Below are 19,237 nucleotides of genomic sequence, written 5' to 3' on the forward strand. Positions count from 1 at the left end.
CATCTATCGCTCTCTCTTTCTAACACTGCAGGAGAACTAGGCGCAGACAAGAAGCAGATCAAAAAGGAAAAGTAAGAGAGAGCGCTGCCAATAAGGTAAGAAACTCTCTCTTTTGTTATGCGTGTGCTCTTATTGGAAACGGCTAAAGGGGTGAAAATCATGCGAAAAATTGAATTTGCTACGGAAATCTCACCACAGAAATATGAGCGCGGGTCTTGTTCTCTTTTTTGTCATAGGAACAATAAAGGGTTTGGAAATGGACATAAAAAAGGGAAAGAAAAATTAATGTAATAAAGATGACCAAAGACAATTTATTACTTTGTTTTTCCCCATTAGGCAAATGGGGAAAAACAATGTACTCGTAGTAAGCCATTTTCCAAGAAAAGAACAATTTCCAAATGTAATTTTAGTATGGGCCTTGTTACACCTTGAACTGGAACTTAATTGGATGTACTTAGCATAGAATAACAATTTAACAAGTATTACTGGATAATTCTGTACAATTTCACCATGTTTGTGGCTTTTCAAAAAAAATTTGTTGAGTTCCTGGAGCCACTGGTCCCTGATTCAAGCGGCATCTGCTGCAGTTTCCACATTTGGGACTCGGGTACCTCAACATTTGTATGTTTATGCTTTTCAAGCTCTCCCTCTTTCTCCATGATCTTGTTCGAATTCAAGGTCAATCTACCCTTCCGCAGGGAGTCAACTTTTAATTGAAGATAAGATAAGAACATTAGTTTTCAGACCATATTTATCTCTGCAAATTGATTTGTTTACCATACAATTATGACCTCTTTCTTATCAATGAAGCCCAGTCCGAAAAGTGCAATTGTTTCTACAATTTTTCATTCAAAATCCGTCATTTAGATTCTTGGAAAGCCCAGTGTCTGCGTTTAATGGTTAATATATTTTTTTTGTTTATTTTTGGCACGTCTGCGATTCGTGTAAACGATCGGCATGGACAATCGATCACATGAGATATCTTTTTCCAGTAAATTTTATCTATCGGTGATCCATTGCGGCCGGCTTTGCCCTTGTCATGGGGTCGAGCCAATAAAAGGCCGTTCCCTGGGGGTGTCTTCAGCAGTCCGGCCCCTGACACTAAAAGGGCATCATCGAAAAGACAGTTTAACGAGAATCTAAAAAGGAATAAAATGTTCAAGTGGTTTGTGCTACTGTGTGTACTGGCGCTGGCCAGTGCCGAGCTGCAGAGGATCAAGATCCACAAGAGCGAGCACAAGAGGAGTCGCCAGCATGTGAAGCAGGAGGTGCGCTCGCTGAGGCACAAGTATCAGCAGCTCATCGAGAACTACGTGGTGTACGACTACGGACAGCCGGACTACGGAAATGATTATCCGTCGAACAGCGAGCCGGACTACACCACCGAGGAGCTGGGCAACTCGATGAACATGTACTACTACGGACAGATCAGCATCGGCACTCCGCCGCAGTACTTCAACGTGGTGTTCGACACCGGCTCCTCCAACCTGTGGATACCCTCGGCCCAGTGCCTGTCCACGGACGTGGCCTGCCAGCAGCACAACCAGTACAACGCCAGTGCCTCGCCACGTATGTGGCCAACAGCCAGAACTTCTCGATCCAGTACGGAACGGGCAGTGTGACCGGATACCTGGCCACGGACACTGTGACCATCAACGGACTGGCCATTGCCAATCAGACCTTCGGCGAGACGGTGTCGCAGCCGGGCAGCAGCTTCACGGACGTCGCCTTCGATGGGATCCTGGGAATGGGATAGCAGACGATAGCCGTGGACTCCGTGGTGCCGCCGTTCTACAACCTGTACGAGCAGGGGCTCATCGATGAGCCGACCTTCGGCTTCTATCTGGCGAGGAACGGCTCCTCCGAGGAGGGTGGCCAGCTGCTGCTCGGCGGCGTCGATGAGACGCTGATGGCCGGCGATCTCACCTACGTGCCCGTCTCCCAGGAGGGATACTGGCAGTTCAGCGTGGACAGCATCTCCTGGAACGGCACGGTGCTGTGCGACGGCTGCCAGGCCATTGCCGACACGGGTACCTCCCTGCTGGCCTGTCCCCAGGCGGTCTATACCCAGATAAATCAGCTCATTGGGGCCGTCCTCATCGAAGGCAGCAACTACATTCCCTGCGCCACCTTGGACTCCCTTCCCGTGCTGAGCTTCAACATTGGGGGCACCACCTTCGACCTGCCTGCCTCTGCGTACATCAGCGTGTTCCACGACGAAGGCTATACGTCCTGCATGTCCACCTTCACCGAAATCGGCACCGACTTCTGGGTCCTGGGCGATGTCTTCCTCGGCCAGTACTACACGCAGTTCGATTTTGGCCAGAATCGCGTGGGTTTCGCTCCTTTGAGCAACTAAGTTTTGTTCTTCTTCGAGAAATATGCAATAATAAATGTGGAATGCCCTCCCCCGCACCCCCGAAATATGTTTCTTGACGCTATCACGTGTGAAATTCTTGGCCCAACGGTGCACGGCCAGAGCGGCTATAAATACGTGACCGAAGGGCGGTCACACATTGAGTCGACAGCCGCACCGCGATGGAGGTGAAGTGGAACTGCTGTAAACTGATGCTAATACTGGCCCTCTGCTCATTGGAGGTGGAGTGTCGGAGGCGCCTGAAGGTGGGCAGACGCCGGAATCCCCAGGCGAGTCATCTCAATGTGCAGAACGAGCTCAAGTCCCTGTCGATAAAACACAAACTGAATGCCACCACAACAGCACCAGAGACAGCAACAGCAACAGAGACAACAAAGGACTCTGGCTCGATTGGGACTAGATTGGGGAATGCCTTCAACACGGAGTACTATCTGCCAGTGACGATTGGCACCCCGCCGCAGGAGTTCATCCTGCTGATCGATACGGGCTCTGCGAATCTCTGGGTGCCCTCCAGCAAGTGTCCGGCCACGGTCAAGTCCTGCGTGAGCCACAACCAGTACGACTCAAAGTCCTCGAGCTCGTATGTGGCCAATGGCACGGCCTTCACGATCGAATACGCCTCGAAGTCGCAGGGAGGAGTGGCGCTCTCGGGCATCCTGTCGCAGGACACGGTCACCATAGCGGAGCTGGCCATTCAGAGGCAGGTCTTTGCCGAGATCACCGAACAGCCAGAGGCCACGTTTCTCTCCTCCCCCTTCGACGGGATGTTGGGTCTGGGCTACGCGAGTATCTCGATCGGCGGGGTCACTCCGCCGTTCTACAACCTGGTGGCCCAAGGGCTGATCAAGCACCCGGTCTTCTCCATCTATCTGAACAGGAACGGCACCAATGCCACAGACGGGGGCGAGCTAGTTCTCGGCGGCATTGATGCGACACTCTTCAGCGGCTGCCTCACCTACGTCCCCGTCTCCCAGCAGGGATACTGGCAGTTCGTGATGACCAGTGCGGTGCTGGGCGGGAAGACCTTTTGCACCCACTGCCAGGCCATACTCGATGTGGGCACTTCCCTGCTGGTGGCTCCAACAGCCGCGATCAAAAAGATCAACCAGTTGTTGGCTGTGCTCAATCCGCAGGACACGAGCGGCGTTTTTCTGGTCAACTGCTCGACGATAGCCAGCCTGCCGACGATGGTTTTCACCATTGCCCGAAAGGAGTTCCCCCTGCAGCCATCCGACTATATTCTGCAGTACGGGGAGACGTGTGTCTCGAGCTTCACCAGCCTCGCGGGCAGTGACCTGTGGATACTCGGCGAGGTCTTTATGGGCGCCTACTACACGGTCTATGACATGGGCTACAATCAAATTGGACTGGCCACGGCTATGCATTGAATGGGAATTGAATTGATGCCAAATGAATGTTAGGGTATCCAAGTGCTTGCGCATTGTATAGGAAATTTGAGTTGGGAGATGTCTAAATGTACTCAAATATATTCATAAATAGTGTCCAATATAATAATCAATATAATAGAATACAAATATAATAATAAATAATGTTTAAAAGAAACTAAAAAGCTTTAGGGGTCCGATAATCAAATATAGAGCATATTAAAGTCTAAGCTAAGTCCTACAATGCTCTAAACTGTGCTTTTAGTTCTCATAAGGAGTTTAGTGTTTCGTGCACCAACCCCTGGCTCACTCGCTTCTCTTCGTTCGGCTTAATCGCTTTGTTCGGTTCTCTCGCTCCGTTTCGGCCGCGTCCACTCGCTTTGCTCGCACGGAGCGCAAATATGAGTACAAAATTTGGGACTTTTTTATATAATTGAGAGACTTAGCACACAGCACCACCCTATAGAAACTATATTACTCGATAAATCACATAATGAGAACCAAATTATGTGTGTTTTCGGCACATGGCACGGCCTTACGTGCGAATGTTATGCCACCAAATCCAGCTTTTGGCCCGATAAAGCCCTATTCAAAGACTATAAGTACTGCAGCGCGGACTGGAGATTGAGCAGAGTTTCAAACATGAATCGACGTGTGGTTATCCTGCTGTTCTGTGCGTTCCTCTGTGCCAGTGAGGCGTTTCACAGAATTGCGATGCAGCGACACAGGCACCGCAAGCTGCCACATGGCCGACACCTGTGGGCCAGTCGGAAGCACATGCGACGCAAGTTCGGAATGCCAGCAGTAACGACTCAGAGCACCACCAACACGACCACCACCAGTGCACCTGCAGAGGCCATCGAACCGCTCTTTAATGCGTTTCAAACCCAGTTCTACGGACCTCTGTTTGTCTCCGATCAAGCGTTCACCGTGCAGTTCGATACGGGTTAATCGGATCTATGGATTCCCAACTCCAACTGCAGCACCTGCATCAAGGAGTGCGGCAACGCTGTGTTCCAGGCGGCCAAATCGAAGTCCTTCAAGGCCAACGGCACCTCCTTCAGCATCACCTACGGAGTCGGAAAGGTGAGCGGCGTGACAGCCTCGGAAACGGTGTCCATTGGGCAGATCTCGATAAAGGACCAGGGCTTCGGGCTGGTCAGCCAAACGGACACGTGCAGCAGCTTCGATGGGGTCCTGGGCTTGGCGTATCCCAGGGCTTCCGTGACAGGTGCCAGGCCTCCATTCTATCCGATGATCGATCAGAAGTTGGTCGATAGCTCGATATTCTCGTTCCACCTGAAGAGCGGCGACGGGGGATCGCTGATCTTGGGCGGCTCCAACTCGAGCCTGTACCACGGCTCGTTGACCCACGTGAACGTAACCCAACAGAAAATGTGGCAGTTCACGATGGACTACATTGGTTTCCCCTCGAAGAAGTGTCGTCGCTGCAACAGCTGCAAGGCCATCATGGACTCGGGCACCTCTCTGATAGTGGGACCCACCGAGGACATCACGCAGCTGAACACCAAAATCAGGGCCACCTACAATGCCACCAACGGCATCTGGCAGGTGCCCTGTGGGCGAATCAGCTATCTGCCGGTCCTGGAGCTCGGCATCGCCGGCAAGAAGTTCCAGGTGCGGCCACAGGAGTATGTGATCGCCTACGAAGGGGATGTCTGCATCACGGGCTTCATGGACTTGGCGGGGCTCAATTTCTGGATCATCGGAGATGTCTTCTTCAGGGAGCACTATGTGTCGTTCGATGTGGAGCAGAATAGGATTGGCATTGCCAAGGCCAAGTAGAAAGGAACATAAATTTCTGTTAGATTTCTAGAAAATAAAGTTGGAATTTTGTGGTGGATATATCGTATATATAGGGGCACTATTTGGGCTACTTTTGGTACATTTTGGAAGGTGTTCTATCAATGTCTATAAAGTACCCAATAGCTATACTATATAGTATTTGGTTGTGTGCCTATGTTCGGAGATCTTCAAACTGTGTTCCTTCTTTCACTCATTCCTCGTTTATGATGGATATTCTTAGCCAATTTTGGACATCTGTGGGTATATATATAATTTGTTTAGAGATTCTTTGGGCAGTCTTTAATTTTGGATTTAAATATTACATTTAATTTCCCTTTCTTTACACTTATATTTCTTTTTTAAAGGCCTTTCACTTTTTTGTATTTAACATTTTATTTAGAATGGTTGCTTCTCTTTGTTTTTTAAATGTTTTGTATACAGTATATATGAAGTGTTTGTATGGAAGGATGTTATGTTATAGTATATATGGAGAAAATCGTTATCTGGTGCAGAATATTCATAGAAAATTCAAGCACTTACAAATGCAGAATGTACTGGTCTTTTAAATTTTTTTTTCTATTGAGAAATTCGTATTTTTTAATTGATTTTAAGTTTGATTTGGAATGAGCAATATTCGTCAAGGTCTGAACTCTTTGCTGGAAGTTCTACGATTTATATGAATTTATTTTGTAAGACAAAACAATTTGATTTCCCGCTCTAGGAATGCTGAGGCTTTTCTTTAAGAAGAGAGAATCTGTCTCTCGTTTTGAAGACCACTTTAAATTCGAGTTTTCGTAAAATTTAGAGTATACATTTTCTGTGTATTTCTGTGCCTTAGAAATATTCTTTTTGTTTTTGTGGATGCCTTTCCTGTGCCTATTTGCGACCGCCGAAATGTGGAGGTCCGAAATGTGGTCCCTTGCCATTGGTCCCGTAGATGCCGCGTACTGTACGGTGCTGTTGCTGGTGCTGATGCTGCTGGTGGTGGCGAATCTGCTGCAGTTGTATCTGATGCAAGGTCACCTGCTGTTGCAGCTCGATATTGGCGTACATCATGGCAGTGGCGGCGACACCAGGATTGGCCACCGAGTGCTGTTGCTGCTGCTGCTGGAGAGCTACCTGCTGCTGTTGCTGCTGCTGGAGAGCCGCCTGCTGCTGCTTGAGAGCCACCTGCTGCTGCTTGAGAGCCGCCTGCTGCTTCAGAGCCGCCTGCTGCTGCTGCTTCAGAGCCGCCTGCTGCTGCTGCTTCAGAGCCGCCTGCTGCTGCTGCTTGAGAGCCTGCTGTTGCTGCTGGAGAGCCACCTGCTGCTGCAGGAGAGCCGCCTGCTGCTGCAGAGCCGCCTGCTGCTGCTGCTTCAGAGCCGCCTGCTGCTGCTGCTTCAGAGCCGCCTGCTGCTGCTGCTGGAGAGCCGCCTGCTGCTGCTGCTTCAGAGCCGCCTGCTGCTGCTGCTGGAGAGCCGCCTGCTGCTGCAGGAGAGCCGCCTGCTGCTTCAGAGCCGCCTGCTGCTGCTGCTTCAGAGCCGCCTGCTGCTGCTGCTGGAGAGCCGCCTGCTGCTGCAGGAGAGCCGCCTGCTGCTTCAGAGCCGCCTGCTGCTGCTGCTGCTGCTTCAGAGCCGCCTGCTGCTGCTGCTTGAGAGCCGCCTGTTGCTGCTGGAGAGCCGCCTGCTGCTGCTGGTAGTGGTGGTGTTGCTGCTGCTGCTGCTGTATATTGGCCTGATTGAAATTCATGCCCATGAGCTCCTGGTAAATGTGTCCGATGGCCATTTCCGTGGCACTGGGCAGATGTCCATGGGCGTGCAGGCCAATGTCGATGCCAGCCCCAGCTCCAGCCAGAGCTGCTGCCTCGGCTATGACCCTGGGCAGTGTCGCTGGCGAATAATGACGCGGATGATGCTGCTGCTGTGGAAGCAGCGCTGCAGGTCCTGGCTGATTCGCGGCCTTGTGCTGCGGCTGCTGGGACATTGCCATGCCGCCCATTCCGGATGAAGAGGGTCCCTGAAATACGGATAGAGTTGGGGTTTTCCTCAGAACAGCTAAGAAGGAGGGCATATTGGGCATATTCTAGCCAACGAATCATCGATTCCTAATTCATTGAAAGCCTAGAGCACCACTTACCCCCGAGTAGCTTTGGCCGGATACTCCGGCCGATCCAGCCGCAATCTGACTGGAGATTTGGTCGAAGCCCGGCGGCGGTTTTTTGGTCTTGTCCTCCTCCAAGCCCATGTAGTTGGCGCCAAACAGCGAATAATTCTCGGCCGCCTTGAAGTACTGGGCGGAGCCGTTTTCCGGATCCTTGCTGTTGTCGCCGTAGAGAGCGCGCTCCACTTCGTGTATAAAGTCCGAGGCGATCTCGCTCACCGCTAGAGCCTCCGCCAGGGCCTCGGCACTCATCGGAGCATCCTCCTCCACGTGGGGCAGGGGCTTCTCGGGCGGCTCCCAGACCCCAGGGGTAATATCATCGATGGTTGGCTGCCAGATGCGCTTGGCCAGCTGGCTCGAAACTTTGCCTAAAGCGCGAGACAAACGCTTGGATTATATTTAGTTTAGAGGATTCATTGGTACACACCCTCAGAGGCAGCAATCGCATCGTCCTCATCGTGCTCATCGTCATCGTCCAAATACTTTGAGTTGAAGCTATTCTCCGACATCTTTTTGGGCGAGAAAGAAATGAAAATGTTTATTGGAAAGAAACACCGCTGAACGAGAACCTTCACTGCTTCGAGCGAAATGGAAGTAATCGGATCCCAGTCGTCTGTTCGTTTGTTTATGGCGATCGGTTGCACAAAAAAAATTGATTTATGGGAAATTTATTTTATTTATGCGTAGTGGTCTACTAATAAACGCTGAAGTTTCTCGGAATTACTGCCCGACACAGCCGCCTACCACGACAGTGCTGCCCAGTCAGAGGTCGTGGAGGCTTGAGTGGTGTGTGTGCGTGTGTGTATCAGTGGATGAACTATTGGCAGCACTGGTTAATCTTTTTGTGTATTGGTGAACGAAAAATGCCGGCATACACATGCCCACAGAAGTCTTAAAGTGAGACTTCTGCGGATCGAAGAAATATCAATCCAATCCATTGCATTTTGCGCAGAAGAAGCGATGTCTCACTTTGGGCCAATTATTTAAGGGAGATAGTTCTCTGCTCTGAGGCATCTATCATGGAACACGAGTGTGTAGAGGCCGGTGCCGCAAATATTTCGAATATTTCATTGCACTTTGATGATTCTCCATCGCCATTTGCACTTGTTGGCTTCAAAAACCATAAGCGCCCTCAAATTCATCCACTAATTGCCTGGCAAGCCGCACATTTCGAATAAAATCTATAAAAATCTACCATTTACCATATTTACCTTCTTTTTTCTGTGGAAAAGATTAAGTTTTTGAAAAACAAAGCACTTTATTTTCACTGTAAAATGGCAAATAGTATTTGCAACGAAAATTCCGCGGAGTTCAAGTAAAGCTGCTGAAGGTTGAAAAACTTCATTGTTACTATCGATACATCGATGTTTCTTCAACTATCGATGGAAGAAAGAGCGCCAACTGCTTGGGTTTGATTATTCGTACAATTTTGCTCATGATCCGACATCAAATACCTCAATTTCGATATTCCGTTTAGTATTTTTAAGCATTTTTAACATTTATTATAAAATTAATTAACAGACGACTCGGAAATGGCGTAACAGAAGCCCGAGCCAGCTCCGGCCAACTTCACGCGTCCCGGGATTTCCACGAGTGTAGGGCTGCATCTGGAAATTGATCGAAAATTGAATTTAAAGCCAATCCACTGGCAGAAGGGAGATTCTTACACATTCTCTGTACTGTTGCTGCCACAGTTTCCGTGCTCGTTCCAGCCCCAGGTGTAGATCTCGCCGGCTGTGGTCCGCAGCAGGCCGTGCTCTGCCCCCATGTGCACGCGAGCAGGCGTCTGGCCGTCGGGCAGTCGGAGGCTCAGTGGCTGGGGCACCGCCTGCTGCTCGCTGATCGAGCCCGTGCCCAGCTGTCCGTAGCAGTTGCGGCCCCACATGAGGATCTCGTTGTTGCGGAGCAGCGCCGCATTGTGGGTCCAGCCGACGGCCAGCTGCCGCACGTCCTCCTCGAAGAGGAAGGCGTTGGACTGGCCGAACTTGTTGTCGCCCAAAGACAGAATCCGCTTGGTGCTGCCGCCCTCCTGGGTCAGGTCCACGCACTTGAGCAGCATGTGGTGCTGGCCGCTGGAGAGGGCCACGATGCGCAGCTCGTTCGGATTGTGCACCTGGATCTTCATCGTGTTGCAGCGGTGCAGGGTGGTGGCCGTGATGTCCAGCTCGATGGGCGGGGGGTCCATGACGCGCAGCCGCCCGAACACGTAGATCTTGTGGTCCTGCGTGAGCACTGCGCAGTGGCGCAGCCCGAAGCTGATGGCCAGCGCAGGCTCCTCCTTGGGCAGCCGCACGGGGAGGGGCCGACGGACGGCCATGAACCCGCGCTGGCAGATCCCCAGCTGCTGGAAGGCGTTGGAGCCCCACACGAAGAGTCGCTTGGTCAGGGTTATCCCGCCAGAGATGTCCCAGCCGCAGCTAACCGTTTCAATGGGCACCTCCTGAAAGAATCGAGAGGTGAAAGTGGCCTTTGATGGATGGCAGCGTTGGTGTCACCTCAAAGTACTCTGAGGGAATCATCTGGAACTCGTTGTGGCACTCCTCCGTCGAGTCCAGGCCCAGTTGTCCGCGATTGTTCCAGCCGCAGGCGTGCACCCTTCCGCTCGTGTCCAGGACGAGTACGTGCCCCCCGCCGCCGCGAATGCAGCGCACCAGCTGGGGGGCGAAGGAGTGTCTGGTCAGGCGCTGCGGCCTACGCGTCTCGCTTTCTGTTCAATTTTTTTTGTCGTCTTAGCTCCGCGTTCTTTGGCCGCAAAAAGCAGTAAAAAGCTTATACAAATCGCAAAATATATTCGCGCTATTTGTGTTAGTGCAGTGCAGTGGGAAATATCCAAAATCCTGGCTCTAAAGTGTTTTTTTTTTAAACTAAAAAAATTGCATGCCTGATGGTTGATGTGTGGAAATGTGCAGTGCAGCAAGTGGCTTATACATATGTATGCACATATTAATGTATATCTAATACACCTACATATGTGCGTGCATATGTATGTACATATGTATATTTTGAAAGCTGAAAGCTTTTCATTCGATCTCGAGGTTGCCTTGCCCTTCGTTCGCCATGGCATACGTGCCAAATGCACATCTATCGCTCTCTCTTTCTAACACTGCAGGAGAACTAGGCGCAGACAAGAAGCAGATCAAAAAGGAAGAGTAAGAGAGAGCGCTGCCAATAAGGTAAGAAACTCTCTCTTTTGTTATGCGTGTGCTCTTATTGGAAACGGCTAAAGGGGTGAAAATCATGCGAAAAATTGAATTTGCTACGGAAATCTCACCACAGAAATATGAGCGCGGGTCTTGTTCTCTTTTTTGTCATAGGAACAATAAAGGGTTTGGAAATGGACATAAAAAAGGGAAAGAAAAATTAATGTAATAAAGATGACCAAAGACAATTTATTACTTTGTTTTTCCCCATTAGGCAAATGGGGAAAAACAATGTACTCGTAGTAAGCCATTTTCCAAGAAAAGAACAATTTCCCAATGTAATTTTAGTATGGGCCTTGTTACACCTTGAACTGGAACTTAATTGGATGTACTTAGCATAGAATAACAATTTAACAAGTATTACTGGATAATTCTGTACAATTTCACCATGTTTGTGGCTTTTCAAAAAAAATTTGTTGAGTTCCTGGAGCCACTGGTCCCTGATTCAAGCGGCATCTGCTGCAGTTTCCACATTTGGGACTCGGGTACCTCAACATTTGTATGTTTATGCTTTTCAAGCTCTCCCTCTTTCTCCATGACCTTGTTCGAATTCAAGGTCAATCTACCCTTCCGCAGGGAGTCAACTTTTAATTGAAGATAAGATAAGAACATTAGTTTTCAGACCATATTTATCTCTGCAAATTGATTTGTTTACCATACAATTATGACCTCTTCCTTATCAATGAAGCCCAGTCCGAAAAGTGCAATTGTTTCTACAATTTTTCATTCAAAATCCGTCATTTAGATTCTTGGAAAGCCCAGTGTCTGCGTTTAATGGTTAATATATTTTTTTTGTTTATTTTTGGCACGTCTGCGATTCGTGTAAACGATCGGCATGGACAATCGATCACATGAGATATCTTTTTCCAGTAAATTTTATCTATCGGTGATCCATTGCGGCCGGCTTTGCCCTTGTCATGGGGTCGAGCCAATAAAAGGCCGTTCCCTGGGGGTGTCTTCAGCAGTCCGGCCCCTGACACTAAAAGGGCATCATCGAAAAGACAGTTTAACGAGAATCTAAAAAGGAATAAAATGTTCAAGTGGTTTGTGCTACTGTGTGTACTGGCGCTGGCCAGTGCCGAGCTGCAGAGGATCAAGATCCACAAGAGCGAGCACAAGAGGAGTCGCCAGCATGTGAAGCAGGAGGTGCGCTCGCTGAGGCACAAGTATCAGCAGCTCATCGAGAACTACGTGGTGTACGACTACGGACAGCCGGACTACGGAAATGATTATCCGTCGAACAGCGAGCCGGACTACACCACCGAGGAGCTGGGCAACTCGATGAACATGTACTACTACGGACAGATCAGCATCGGCACTCCGCCGCAGTACTTCAACGTGGTGTTCGACACCGGCTCCTCCAACCTGTGGATACCCTCGGCCCAGTGCCTGTCCACGGACGTGGCCTGCCAGCAGCACAACCAGTACAACGCCAGTGCCTCGTCCACGTATGTGGCCAACAGCCAGAACTTCTCGATCCAGTACGGAACGGGCAGTGTGACCGGATACCTGGCCACGGATACTGTGACCATCAACGGACTGGCCATTGCCAATCAGACCTTCGGCGAGGCGGTGTCGCAGCCGGGCAGCAGCTTCACGGACGTCGCCTTCGATGGGATCCTGGGAATGGGATACCAGACGATAGCCGTGGACTCCGTGGTGCCGCCGTTCTACAACCTGTACGAGCAGGGGCTCATCGATGAGCCGACCTTCGGCTTCTATCTGGCGAGGAACGGCTCCTCCGAGGAGGGTGGCCAGCTGCTGCTCGGCGGCGTCGATGAGACGCTGATGGCCGGCGATCTCACCTACGTGCCCGTCTCCCAGGAGGGATACTGGCAGTTCAGCGTGGACAGCATCTCCTGGAACGGCACGGTGCTGTGCGACGGCTGCCAGGCCATTGCCGACACGGGTACCTCCCTGCTGGCCTGTCCCCAGGCGGTCTATACCCAGATAAATCAGCTCATTGGGGCCGTCCTCATCGAAGGCAGCAACTACATTCCCTGCGCCACCTTGGACTCCCTTCCCGTGCTGAGCTTCAACATTGGGGGCACCACCTTCGACCTGCCTGCCTCTGCGTACATCAGCGTGTTCCACGACGAAGGCTATACGTCCTGCATGTCCACCTTCACCGAAATCGGCACCGACTTCTGGGTCCTGGGCGATGTCTTCCTCGGCCAGTACTACACGCAGTTCGATTTTGGCCAGAATCGCGTGGGTTTCGCTCCTTTGAGCAACTAAGTTTTGTTCTTCTTCGAGAAATATGCAATAATAAATGTGGAATGCCCTCCCCCGCACCCCCGAAATATGTTTCTTGACGCTATCACGTGTGAAATTCTTGGCCCAACGGTGCACGGCCAGAGCGGCTATAAATACGTGACCGAAGGGCGGTCACACATTGAAGTGGTGCTGCTGTAAACTGATGCTAATACTGGCCCTCTGCTCATTGGAGGTGGAGTGTCGGAGGCGCCTGAAGGTGGGCAGACGCCGGAATCCCCAGGCGAGTCATCTCAATGTGCAGAACGAGCTCAAGTCCCTGTCGATAAAACACAAACTGAATGCCACCACAACAGCACCAGAGACAGCAACAGCAACAGAGACAACAAAGGACTCTGGCTCGATTGGGACTAGATTGGGGAATGCCTTCAACACGGAGTACTATCTGCCAGTGACGATTGGCACCCCGCCGCAGGAGTTCATCCTGCTGATCGATACGGGCTCTGCGAATCTCTGGGTGCCCTCCAGCAAGTGTCCGGCCACGGTCAAGTCCTGCGTGAGCCACAACCAGTACGACTCAAAGTCCTCGAGCTCGTATGTGGCCAATGGCACGGCCTTCACGATCGAATACGCCTCGAAGTCGCAGGGAGGAGTGGCGCTCTCGGGCATCCTGTCGCAGGACACGGTCACCATAGCGGAGCTGGCCATTCAGAGGCAGGTCTTTGCCGAGATCACCGAACAGCCAGAGGCCACGTTTCTCTCCTCCCCCTTCGACGGGATGTTGGGTCTGGGCTACGCGAGTATCTCGATCGGCGGGGTCACTCCGCCGTTCTACAACCTGGTGGCCCAAGGGCTGATCAAGCACCCGGTCTTCTCCATCTATCTGAACAGGAACGGCACCAATGCCACAGACGGGGGCGAGCTAGTTCTCGGCGGCATTGATGCGACACTCTTCAGCGGCTGCCTCACCTACGTCCCCGTCTCCCAGCAGGGATACTGGCAGTTCGTGATGACCAGTGCGGTGCTGGGCGGGAAGACCTTTTGCACCCACTGCCAGGCCATACTCGATGTGGGCACTTCCCTGCTGGTGGCTCCAACAGCCGCGATCAAAAAGATCAACCAGTTGTTGGCTGTGCTCAATCCGCAGGACACGAGCGGCGTTTTTCTGGTCAACTGCTCGACGATAGCCAGCCTGCCGACGATGGTTTTCACCATTGCCCGAAAGGAGTTCCCCCTGCAGCCATCCGACTATATTCTGCAGTACGGGGAGACGTGTGTCTCGAGCTTCACCAGCCTCGCGGGCAGTGACCTGTGGATACTCGGCGAGGTCTTTATGGGCGCCTACTACACGGTCTATGACATGGGCTACAATCAAATTGGACTGGCCACGGCTATGCATTGAATGGGAATTGAATTGATGCCAAATGAATGTTAGGGTATCCAAGTGCTTGCGCATTGTATAGGAAATTTGAGTTGGGAGATGTCTAAATGTACTCAAATATATTCATAAATAGTGTCCAATATAATAATCAATATAATAGAATACAACTATAATAATAAATAATGTTTAAAAGAAACTAAAAAGCTTTAGGGGTCCGATAATCAAATATAGAGCATATTAAAGTCTAAGCTAAGTCCTACAATGCTCTAAACTGTGCTTTTAGTTCTCATAAGGAGTTTAGTGTTTCGTGCACCAACCCCTGGCTCACCCGCTTCTCTTCGTTCGGCTTAATCGCTTTGTTCGGTTCTCTCGCTCCGTTTCGGCCGCGTCCACTCGCTTTGCTCGCACGGAGCGCAAATATGAGTACAAAATTTGGGACTTTTTTATATAATTGAGAGACTTAGCACACAGCACCACCCTATAGAAACTATATTACTCGATAAATCACATAATGAGAACCAAATTATGTGTGTTTTCGGCACATGGCACGGCCTTACGTGCGAATGTTATGCCACCAAATCCAGCTTTTGGCCCGATAAAGCCCTATTCAAAGACTATAAGTACTGCAGCGCGGACTGGAGATTGAGCAGAGTTTCAAACATGAATCGACGTGTGGTTATCCTGCTGCTCTGTGCGTTCCTCTGTGCCAGTGAGGCGTTTCACAGAATTGCGATGCAGCGACACAGGCACCGCAAGCTGCCACATGGCCGACACCTGTGGGCCAGTCGGAAGCACATGCGACGCAAGTTCGGAATGCCAGCAGTAACGACTCAGAGCACCACCAACACGACCACCACCAGTGCACCTGCAGAGGCCATCGAACCGCTCTTTAATGCGTTTCAAACCCAGTTCTACGGACCTCTGTTTGTCTCCGATCAAGCGTTCACCGTGCAGTTCGATACGGGTTAATCGGATCTATGGATTCCCAACTCCAACTGCAGCACCTGCATCAAGGAGTGCGGCAACGCTGTGTTCCAGGCGGCCAAATCGAAGTCCTTCAAGGCCAACGGCACCTCCTTCAGCATCACCTACGGAGTCGGAAAGGTGAGCGGCGTGACAGCCTCGGAAACGGTGTCCATTGGGCAGATCTCGATAAAGGACCAGGGCTTCGGGCTGGTCAGCCAAACGGACACGTGCAGCAGCTTCGATGGGGTCCTGGGCTTGGCGTATCCCAGGGCTTCCGTGACAGGTGCCAGGCCTCCATTCTATCCGATGATCGATCAGAAGTTGGTCGATAGCTCGATATTCTCGTTCCACCTGAAGAGCGGCGACGGGGGATCGCTGATCTTGGGCGGCTCCAACTCGAGCCTGTACCACGGCTCGTTGACCCACGTGAACGTAACCCAACAGAAAATGTGGCAGTTCACGATGGACTACATTGGTTTCCCCTCGAAGAAGTGTCGTCGCTGCAACAGCTGCAAGGCCATCATGGACTCGGGCACCTCTCTGATAGTGGGACCCACCGAGGACATCACGCAGCTGAACACCAAAATCAGGGCCACCTACAATGCCACCAACGGCATCTGGCAGGTGCCCTGTGGGCGAATCAGCTATCTGCCGGTCCTGGAGCTCGGCATCGCCGGCAAGAAGTTCCAGGTGCGGCCACAGGAGTATGTGATCGCCTACGAAGGGGATGTCTGCATCACGGGCTTCATGGACTTGGCGGGGCTCAATTTCTGGATCATCGGAGATGTCTTCTTCAGGGAGCACTATGTGTCGTTCGATGTGGAGCAGAATAGGATTGGCATTGCCAAGGCCAAGTAGAAAGGAACATAAATTTCTGTTAGATTTCTAGAAAATAAAGTTGGAATTTTGTGGTGGATATATCGTATATATAGGGGCACTATTTGGGCTACTTTTGGTACATTTTGGAAGGTGTTCTATCAATGTCTATAAAGTACCCAATAGCTATACTATATAGTATTTGGTTGTGTGCCTATGTTCGGAGATCTTCAAACTGTGTTCCTTCTTTCACTCATTCCTCGTTTATGATGGATATTCTTAGCCAATTTTGGACATCTGTGGGTATATATATAATTTGTTTAGAGATTCTTTGGGCAGTCTTTAATTTTGGATTTAAATATTACATTTAATTTCCCTTTCTTTACACTTATATTTCTTTTTTAAAGGCCTTTCACTTTTTTGTATTTAACATTTTATTTAGAATGGTTGCTTCTCTTTGTTTTTTAAATGTTTTGTATACAGTATATATGAAGTGTTTGTATGGAAGGATGTTATGTTATAGTATATATGGAGAAAATCGTTATCTGGTGCAGAATATTCATAGAAAATTCAAGCACTTACAAATGCAGAATGTACTGGTCTTTTAAATTTTTTTTTCTATTGAGAAATTCGTATTTTTTAATTGATTTTAAGTTTGATTTGGAATGAGCAATATTCGTCAAGGTCTGAACTCTTTGCTAGAAGTTCTACGATTTATATGAATTTATTTTGTAAGAAAAAAAAATTTGATTTCCCGCTCTAGGAATGCTGAGGCTTTTCTTTAAGAAGAGAGAATCTGTCTCTCGTTTTGAAGACCACTTTAAATTCGAGTTTTCGTAAAATTTAGAGTATACATTTTCTGTGTATTTCTGTGCCTTAGAAATATTCTTTTTGTTTTTGTGGATGCCTTTCCTGTGCCTATTTGCGACCGCCGAAATGTGGAGGTCCGAAATGTGGTCCCTTGCCATTGGTCCCGTAGATGCCGCGTACTGTACGGTGCTGTTGCTGGTGCTGATGCTGCTGGTGGTGGCGAATCTGCTGCAGTTGTATCTGATGCAAGGTCACCTGCTGTTGCAGCTCGATATTGGCGTACATCATGGCAGTGGCGGCGACACCAGGATTGGCCACCGAGTGCTGTTGCTGCTGCTGCTGGAGAGCTACCTGCTGCTGTTGCTGCTGCTGGAGAGCCGCCTGCTGCTGCTTGAGAGCCACCTGCTGCTGCTTGAGAGCCGCCTGCTGCTTCAGAGCCGCCTGCTGCTGCTGCTTCAGAGCCGCCTGCTGCTGCTGCTTCAGAGCCGCCTGCTGCTGCTGCTTGAGAGCCTGCTGTTGCTGCTGGAGAGCCACCTGCTGCTGCAGGAGAGCCGCCTGCTGCTGCAGAGCCGCCTGCTGCTGCTGCTTCAGAGCCGCCTGCTGTTGCTGCTGGAGAGCCACCTGCTGCTGCTGCTTCAGAGCCGCCTGCTGCTGCTGCTTCAGAGCCGCCTGCTGCTGCTGCTGGAGAGCCGCCTGCTGCTGCAGGAGAGCCGCCTGCTGCTTCAGAGCCGCCTGCTGCTGCTGCTTCAGAGCCGCCTGCTGCTGCTGCTGGAGAGCCGCCTGCTGCTGCAGGAGAGCCGCCTGCTGCTTCAGAGCCGCCTGCTGCTGCTGCTGCTGCTTCAGAGCCGCCTGCTGCTGCTGCTTGAGAGCCGCCTGTTGCTGCTGGAGAGCCGCCTGTTGCTGCTGGAGAGCCGCCTGCTGCTGCTGGTAGTGGTGGTGTTGCTGCTGCTGCTGCTGTATATTGGCCTGATTGAAATTCATGCCCATGAGCTCCTGGTAAATGTGTCCGATGGCCATTTCCGTGGCACTGGGCAGATGTCCATGGGCGTGCAGGCCAATGTCGATGCCAGCCCCAGCTCCAGCCAGAGCTGCTGCCTCGGCTATGACCCTGGGCAGTGTCGCTGGCGAATAATGACGCGGATGATGCTGCTGCTGTGGAAGCAGCGCTGCAGGTCCTGGCTGATTCGCGGCCTTGTGCTGCGGCTGCTGGGACATTGCCATGCCGCAAATTCCGGATGAAGAGGGTCCCTGAAATACGGATAGAGTTGGGGTTTTCCTCAGAACAGCTAAGAAGGAGGGCATATTGGGCATATTCTAGCCAACGAATCATCGATTCCTTATTCATTGAAAGCCTAGAGCACCACTTACCCCCGAGTAGCTTTGGCCGGATACTCCGGCCGATCCAGCCGCAATCTGACTGGAGATTTGGTCGAAGCCCGGCGGCGGTTTTTTGGTCTTGTCCTCCTCCAAGCCCATGTAGTTGGCGCCAAACAGCGAATAATTCTCGGCCGCCTTGAAGTACTGGGCGGAGCCGTTTTCCGGATCCTTGCTGTTGTCGCCGTAGAGAGCGCGCTCCACTTCGTGTATAAAGTCCGAGGCGATCTCGCTCACCGCTAGAGCCTCCGCCAGGGCCTCGGCACTCATCGGAGCATCCTCCTCCACGTGGGGCAGGGGCTTCTCGGGCGGCTCCCAGACCCCAGGGGTAATATCATCGATGGTTGGCTGCCAGATGCGCTTGGCCAGCTGGCTCGAAACTTTGCCTAAAGCGCGAGACAAACGCTTGGATTATATTTAGTTTAGAGGATTCATTGGTACACACCCTCAGAGGCAGCAATCGCATCGTCCAAATACTTTGAGTTGAAGCTATTCTCCGACATCTTTTTGGGCGAGAAAGAAATGAAAATGTTTATTGGAAAGAAACACCGCTGAACGAGAACCTTCACTGCTTCGAGCGAAATGGAAGTAATCGGATCCCAGTCGTCTGTTCGTTTGTTTATGGCGATCGGTTGCACAAAAAAAATTGATTTATGGGAAATTTATTTTATTTATGCGTAGTGAAGTTTCTCGGAATTACTGCCCGACACAGCCGCCTACCACGACAGTGCTGCCCAGTCAGAGGTCGTGGAGGCTTGAGTGGTGTGTG

General features: G+C 50.8%; 10 protein-coding genes across 10 annotated transcripts; 7 read left to right on the top strand and 3 right to left on the bottom strand.

Moving 5' to 3' along the window:
* Positions 1-1,069: 1,069 nt before the first annotated feature.
* LOC108161533 (lysosomal aspartic protease) lies at positions 1,070-2,415 on the top strand. Its single transcript, XM_017295813.2, is given in 2 exon segments — positions 1,070-1,563; positions 1,566-2,415. Coding segments are annotated over 2 exon segments (1,203 nt in total). The 5' UTR covers positions 1,070-1,154; the 3' UTR covers positions 2,360-2,415.
* A 92-nt stretch (positions 2,416-2,507) lies between these two features.
* Positions 2,508-3,901, top strand: LOC108161532 (aspartic proteinase oryzasin-1). The gene has a single exon (XM_017295812.2). The coding sequence runs from the start codon at positions 2,539-2,541 to the stop codon at positions 3,763-3,765; it is 1,227 nt and encodes a 408-aa protein (XP_017151301.2). The 5' UTR covers positions 2,508-2,538; the 3' UTR covers positions 3,766-3,901.
* An 812-nt stretch (positions 3,902-4,713) lies between these two features.
* Positions 4,714-5,587, top strand: LOC117188903 (aspartic proteinase A3-like; the record flags this gene model as incomplete). The annotated part of the gene is made up of 1 exon (XM_033393476.1): positions 4,714-5,587. A coding segment is annotated over one exon (855 nt), but the record flags the coding sequence as incomplete, so codon positions are not given.
* Positions 5,588-6,444: 857 nt separating this feature from the next.
* Positions 6,445-8,216, bottom strand: LOC117188904. The gene is made up of 4 exons (XM_033393477.1): positions 8,135-8,216; positions 7,684-8,075; positions 7,344-7,563; positions 6,445-6,515 (listed from the first exon to the last, which is right to left on the bottom strand). The coding sequence occupies exons 1-4, from the start codon at positions 8,214-8,216 to the stop codon at positions 6,445-6,447; spliced, it is 765 nt and encodes a 254-aa protein (XP_033249368.1).
* Positions 8,217-8,940: 724 nt separating this feature from the next.
* On the bottom strand, positions 8,941-10,418 carry LOC117188905 (secretion-regulating guanine nucleotide exchange factor-like; the record flags this gene model as incomplete). Its single annotated transcript, XM_033393478.1, has 3 exons — positions 8,941-9,314; positions 9,375-10,147; positions 10,203-10,418. Coding segments are annotated over 3 exons (1,086 nt in total), but the record flags the coding sequence as incomplete, so codon positions are not given.
* Positions 10,419-11,856: 1,438 nt separating this feature from the next.
* Positions 11,857-13,210, top strand: LOC117189112 (lysosomal aspartic protease-like). The gene has a single exon (XM_033394117.1). The coding sequence runs from the start codon at positions 11,940-11,942 to the stop codon at positions 13,143-13,145; it is 1,206 nt and encodes a 401-aa protein (XP_033250008.1). The 5' UTR covers positions 11,857-11,939; the 3' UTR covers positions 13,146-13,210.
* Positions 13,211-13,293: 83 nt separating this feature from the next.
* On the top strand, positions 13,294-14,721 carry LOC117189114 (aspartic proteinase oryzasin-1-like). The gene has a single exon (XM_033394119.1). The coding sequence runs from the start codon at positions 13,327-13,329 to the stop codon at positions 14,521-14,523; it is 1,197 nt and encodes a 398-aa protein (XP_033250010.1). The 5' UTR covers positions 13,294-13,326; the 3' UTR covers positions 14,524-14,721.
* Positions 14,722-15,141: 420 nt separating this feature from the next.
* On the top strand, positions 15,142-15,497 carry LOC117189118. The gene has a single exon (XM_033394127.1). It carries the CDS (start codon positions 15,163-15,165, stop codon positions 15,469-15,471), a length of 309 nt encoding a protein of 102 aa, XP_033250018.1. The 5' UTR covers positions 15,142-15,162; the 3' UTR covers positions 15,472-15,497.
* Positions 15,480-16,326, top strand: LOC117188906 (cathepsin D-like). The gene is made up of 2 exons (XM_033393479.1): positions 15,480-15,518; positions 15,556-16,326. Exons 1-2 carry the CDS (start codon positions 15,480-15,482, stop codon positions 16,324-16,326), a joined length of 810 nt encoding a protein of 269 aa, XP_033249370.1.
* A 19-nt stretch (positions 16,327-16,345) lies between these two features.
* Positions 16,346-18,971, bottom strand: LOC117188907. Its single transcript, XM_033393480.1, has 4 exons — positions 18,914-18,971; positions 18,463-18,854; positions 18,123-18,342; positions 16,346-16,353 (listed from the first exon to the last, which is right to left on the bottom strand). Exons 1-4 carry the CDS (start codon positions 18,969-18,971, stop codon positions 16,346-16,348), a joined length of 678 nt encoding a protein of 225 aa, XP_033249371.1.
* Positions 18,972-19,237: the final 266 nt, after the last annotated feature.

The sequence above is a fragment of the Drosophila miranda genome, chromosome 4 (assembly GCF_003369915.1).
Source record: "Drosophila miranda strain MSH22 chromosome 4, D.miranda_PacBio2.1, whole genome shotgun sequence".
Classification (NCBI taxonomy): domain Eukaryota; kingdom Metazoa; phylum Arthropoda; class Insecta; order Diptera; family Drosophilidae; genus Drosophila; species Drosophila miranda.

Excerpts from the sequence above, each read along its gene's own strand:
- LOC117188904 (XM_033393477.1), bottom strand. The coding sequence starts at position 8,216 with ATGTCGGAGAATAGCTTCAACTCAAAGTATTTGGACGATGACGATGAG. Across the intron at positions 7,564-7,683 it reads CCGGCCAAAGCTACTCGGGG|GGACCCTCTTCATCCGGAAT; the intron begins GTAAGTGGTGCT and ends TCCGTATTTCAG. Across the intron at positions 6,516-7,343 it reads CGCCCATGGACATCTGCCCA|TACGCGGCATCTACGGGACC; the intron begins GTGCCACGGAAA and ends AGCACCGTACAG.
- LOC117189114 (XM_033394119.1), top strand. The coding sequence starts at position 13,327 with ATGCTAATACTGGCCCTCTGCTCATTGGAGGTGGAGTGTCGGAGGCGC.
- LOC108161532 (XM_017295812.2), top strand. The coding sequence starts at position 2,539 with ATGGAGGTGAAGTGGAACTGCTGTAAACTGATGCTAATACTGGCCCTC.
- LOC117188907 (XM_033393480.1), bottom strand. The coding sequence starts at position 18,971 with ATGTCGGAGAATAGCTTCAACTCAAAGTATTTGGACGATGCGATTGCT. Across the intron at positions 18,855-18,913 it reads TGCGATTGCTGCCTCTGAGG|GCAAAGTTTCGAGCCAGCTG; the intron begins GTGTGTACCAAT and ends CTCGCGCTTTAG. Across the intron at positions 18,343-18,462 it reads CCGGCCAAAGCTACTCGGGG|GGACCCTCTTCATCCGGAAT; the intron begins GTAAGTGGTGCT and ends TCCGTATTTCAG.
- LOC117188906 (XM_033393479.1), top strand. The coding sequence starts at position 15,480 with ATGGATTCCCAACTCCAACTGCAGCACCTGCATCAAGGA. Across the intron at positions 15,519-15,555 it reads TGCAGCACCTGCATCAAGGA|TCCTTCAAGGCCAACGGCAC; the intron begins GTGCGGCAACGC and ends GCCAAATCGAAG.
- LOC117189112 (XM_033394117.1), top strand. The coding sequence starts at position 11,940 with ATGTTCAAGTGGTTTGTGCTACTGTGTGTACTGGCGCTGGCCAGTGCC.
- LOC117189118 (XM_033394127.1), top strand. The coding sequence starts at position 15,163 with ATGAATCGACGTGTGGTTATCCTGCTGCTCTGTGCGTTCCTCTGTGCC.